Here is a 4,869-nt window from a genome sequence, read left to right on the forward strand (position 1 = left end):
ACAGTAAAGACACTAGCATTCATAAACCAAAATATCACTATTACTCTAAGTATTATGAATAAAAAAATGTCAAAACACTAGCACTACAAATAAACAGAAAGTTATCTCAAGAAATTATCTTTAAATCATTCACAACAAAGAAGATAACTCAAGGAAATATATATATATATATATATATATATATATATATATATATATATATATATATATATATATTCAGGTAACGGGTTTTGGTTTCGGGTAATCAGGACGAGTATTTTGTTTACCATCCCCGTAAGCAAACCGACGGAAATTTTCTAAAAGCATACCAAACCCGATCCCGGCCCCAATTAACCGACCCCAAACCCGAACCTAATATGTCGGTTTTCGGTTTTTATCATCGGGTTAGGTTTCTTTTTCCATCCCTATTGAGAAGCTACCCCTAGTTTGGTTGATTTCAAGAATTACATGAAACATAAGAGATAAGAGATGTCCATTAAGGACCTTATTGTTCGCCTTCGAATTGAAGAGGACAATAAGATACCTCAAAAGAGAGTTATACCCCTGCTAATGAGAAAGATAATGTGGTGGAGCATGATCAAACTTCTAGGAAGAACAAATCTGGAAAAGGAAAATTCCAAAAGAAAGGTAATGGTTCAAACTTGGGAGCCAAATGTGGAACTTTTAAGAAAAAGTTTCAAGGAAACTACTATATATGTGACCAACGGGGTCATCGGGCTGCAAATTGCAAGCTTCCAAAGAAGTCTAAGGAGGCAAATGTTGTGGAAAAGATAACCAAAGATGTGTCTCACATCAATCTTGCAGCGGTTATTTCTGAAGTTAATCTTGTGGAGTCCAATCCAAGGGAGTGGTTGATTGATACGGGAGCTACCCGTCATGTTTGCTCAAATAGAGAATGGTTCAGTAACTTCAAGGTTATATATAATGGTGACAAGTTGTTCATGGGAAACTCGTTCACTTTTGATATCCAAGGTGTTGGAAAGATTGTGTTGAAGATGACGTCGGGAAGAGAGCCGACGTTGAATGATGTGTTGTATGTACCCGAAATTTGTATGAATTTTGTGTCGGGTTGGTTGTTAAGCAAGCATGATTTTTGCTTGGTTTTTGAGTCAGATAAATTTGTGTTAACCAAAAATGGTGTGTATGCGGGTAAGGGGTATGTCGATATGGGTATGTTCAAACTTTGTGTAATGGCTCTTAAGCCAAGAAACAAAGATAATGAAATGAATAACTCTTCTACTTACTTACTTGAGTCTTCAAATATATGGCATGCTAGATTAGGACATGTTAATTTTGATACGCTTCGTCGTTTAATTAAAATCAATCACATACCAAACTTTCACATTGACTCAAAATACAAATGCAACACTTGTGTTGAATCGAAAATAACACAACAATCTTTCAAGTCCATTTAAAGGACAACCGGACCACTTGGATTAATTCGCACCGATGTATGTGACATTAAATCAATTCCATCTAAAGGTGGAAAATAAGTAATTTATTACTTTTATTGATGATTGCACTAAATTATGCTATGTCTATTTACTTAAAAGTAAAGATGAGGCTATAGAGAAATTTAAAGTGTATAAAAGTGAAGTTGAGAATCAACTTAATAAGAAAATTAAAGTACTAAGAAGTAACCATGGAGGTGAATATGTATCACAGTTCGAGGAATTTTATGCAACTCATGGTATCATACATGAGTTTACTGCACCTTATTCACCACAACAAAATGGTATGGTAGAAAGGAAAAATCAGACCTTAAAGGAAATGATGAATGTCATGTTGTTAAGTTCTGGGCTGCCACCCTCAATGTGGGGGGGGAACCTATACTTTCAACTGACTACCTTTTAAATAAGGTCCCATGAAAGATATCGGATAAAACACCATACGAGTTATGGTCAGGTATAAAACCATCCTACAAATACCTTCGAGTGTGGGGTGCCTTGCAAAGGTCATGGTACCTGCATCCATGGTGGTTAAGATAGGATCCAAGATTATTGATTCCATATTTGTTAGATATGCACAAAACATTAATGCGTATGGATTTCTTGTGTATAACTAAAAAATTCCATAAATTCACAAAGACACAGTAATGGAGTCAAGAAATGCATCGTTCTTTGAGAATGTGTTTTCATGTCTTCATAAGGTTGAGACAAATGATTCAAAGTTAATTGAGCATAATGAATCCTCTTATGAAGAAGAAATGGATGGAGAAATAGAGCCCCGTATAAGTAAAAGGGAACGAGTGGATAAGTTGTTTGGAGATGATTTCTACACTTACATGGTTGAAAGAGAGCCTCAAACTTTGAAAGAGGCAGTCACCTCCTCAGAAGTAACTCAATAGAAAGAGGTAATTAAAAGCAAAATGGATTCCATCTTGCAAAACCATACATGGGAGCTAGTGGATTTACCTAAAGGTTGCAAACCACTAGGCTATAAATGGATTTTCAAGAAGAAAATGAAAGCGGATGGAACCATTGACAAGTACAATGTAAGACTAGTAATTAAAGGCTATAGACAGAAAAGTGGCCTTGATTATTCTGACACGTACTCTCCTGTCACACGTATTACATCCATTAGAGTGGTACTTGCAATCACTTCTATAGGAAATCTTGAAGTACATCAAATGGATGTTAAATGAACTTTTCTAAACGGGGATTTAGAAGTTGAAATCTACATGGAACAACCAAAAGGGTATGTTACCTCAGGAAAAGAATCAAAGGTTTGCAAACTAGTGAAGTCATTATATGGGTTGAAACAATCCCCAAAACAATGGCATCAAAAGTTTGACCATGTGATGTTGGAAAATGGATACAAGATTAATGAATGTGACAAGTGTGTTTATGTTAAAAACACAAGTGAGGGTTATGTTATCTTGTGCCTTTATGTTGATGATGTGCTTATCGTTGGTAGCAACGATAAAAGGTTCCATCAACAAAGGGCATGCTAAAGGCAAGATTCGACATGAAAGATATGGGTTTAGCAGATGCCATCCTTGGTGTGAATATCACAAGGACTGCAAATAGACTTACTTTAAATCAAACCCATTATGTGGATATAATTCTTGAGAAGTTCAACTCCGGTGATACTACTGTAACTAGGACACCAATTGATACAAATCATCATCTAAGTAAAAATAGAGGTGAAAGAGTTGCACAAGTCGAATATGCAAGAATTATTGGTACTCTGGTGTACCTTATGAGTTGTACCAGACCTGACTTAGCTTTTGCAATAAGCAGACTAAGTAGATATACCAGTAATCCAAGTGATGAACATTGGAAAAGTATTAAAAGATTATTATAATACTTAAGATACACTCGCAATTATGGGTTGCACCATACAAGATATCCTGAGGTGATAGAAGGGTATAGTGATGCAAATTGGATATATGAGATTAAAGACTCCAAGTCAACCAATGGGTTTTTGTTCACACTTGGAGGTGGAGCTATATCATGGAAATTTTCAAAACAAACAGTTATAGCTAGATCCACCATGGAATCGGAATTTATAGCACTTGATAAAAATTGAGAAGAAGTTGAATGGGTACGACAATTTTTGGTAGATATACCAGGATGACCTAAACTAATTTCAGAAATCTCAATCCATTGTGATAGTCAATCGGCAATTGGACGGGCACAAAGGGCTCTGTATCATGGTAAGTCTCGACACATCCGTCGAAGACACAACACTATTCGACAACTACTCTCAACTAGAGTTATCTCAATTGACTATATAAGGTCAAAGGATAACATTGCGGATCCGCTAACCAAAGGGTTAAACAGGGACTTAGTTGCAAAATCGTCAAAAGGAATAAGATTAAAACCCATGATCGAATAAGTTATTGTGAAGGAAAACCCAACCTAATTGACTAGAGATCCCAAGATATAGGTTCAAGGGGACAACCTACTTAACATATAACATATGTGGATCACTGTGGGGGTCAACCCTAACCCATTCCTATAATAACAGTGATGCATGTTAAGCTTATAGTAGTTGGTGATAAGTTGGAAATCATCACGCTTTAGCTTTTAATGATTATGATATAATCACCTATGTGAGAGAGAAGTGGGGTCGCTTCAAAGGGAATTGAATGGGCAAGTTCCTAAGAGCTCTTACAGAACCAGGCAAGTGTTCATGACCAAAACAGATACATCAATGAGAACCTAACTAGGTCGGGGAGAATCATGGGAGACATGTAATGATTATTTACACAAATTACAAAATAGTTCACGGACATTGAGTCTAATGGTCCACTAGTAAAATAAATATGTATCTCAAGGGAAGGTTCACAGGGTCAAACCTACATATCTTGTGCATGATTCAACTGTTGGATTTTACCTAAAGCAACTTGGAATTGCGGATGCTAAAGCAATTTTCATTCATGTAGGGGATTGTTAGAAAATTAATTTAATTAATTTCCAAAAAAATGAATTTTTCCATTTCTGAGCACAAATTTTGGACTCTAAATATAATCAAAATGAGTTATTTATTATATATTTGTGTTCTCCTCCGTGATATCTACGTTTCGATATATCACACGTCCAAAACGGATTAAAAATGAATGCTAAATTACATGTCAAAGTAGGGTAATTGGAAGAGAAAATAAAAGAATTAAGTGGGTTTAAAACTCATCCAACATTGGTGGGAGAAGAAAAGGAAATTGGTTTATAACTACAAAGACTAGCTACCTTTGTATGACTTATTAGAACCAAGGATATCTCTTGCGCGCACACGCAGGGGGGATGCAAATGTGAGCCAAATTGGCTTCGGGCCACTGAACTTGTGTGCGAGTGTGCGTCCTACGGGCACGAATGCACCACCGGTCAACCAGAAAAGTTCAAGAACCTTTTTTGCATTTTTTTCCTT

General features: G+C 36.1%; 1 protein-coding gene across 1 annotated transcript; it reads left to right on the forward strand.

Moving 5' to 3' along the window:
• The first annotated feature begins 2,967 nt into the window (after window positions 1-2,967).
• On the forward strand, window positions 2,968-3,531 carry LOC145009386 (secreted RxLR effector protein 161-like). The gene is made up of 2 exons (XM_078968095.1): window positions 2,968-3,194; window positions 3,315-3,531. Exons 1-2 carry the CDS (start codon window positions 2,968-2,970, stop codon window positions 3,529-3,531), a joined length of 444 nt encoding a protein of 147 aa, XP_078824221.1.
• The last annotated feature ends 1,338 nt before the right edge of the window (window positions 3,532-4,869 follow it).

Source organism: Lactuca saligna, chromosome 8 (genome assembly GCF_052625555.1).
Source record: "Lactuca saligna cultivar CGN05327 chromosome 8, ASM5262555v1, whole genome shotgun sequence".
Classification (NCBI taxonomy): Eukaryota; Viridiplantae; Streptophyta; class Magnoliopsida; order Asterales; family Asteraceae; genus Lactuca; species Lactuca saligna.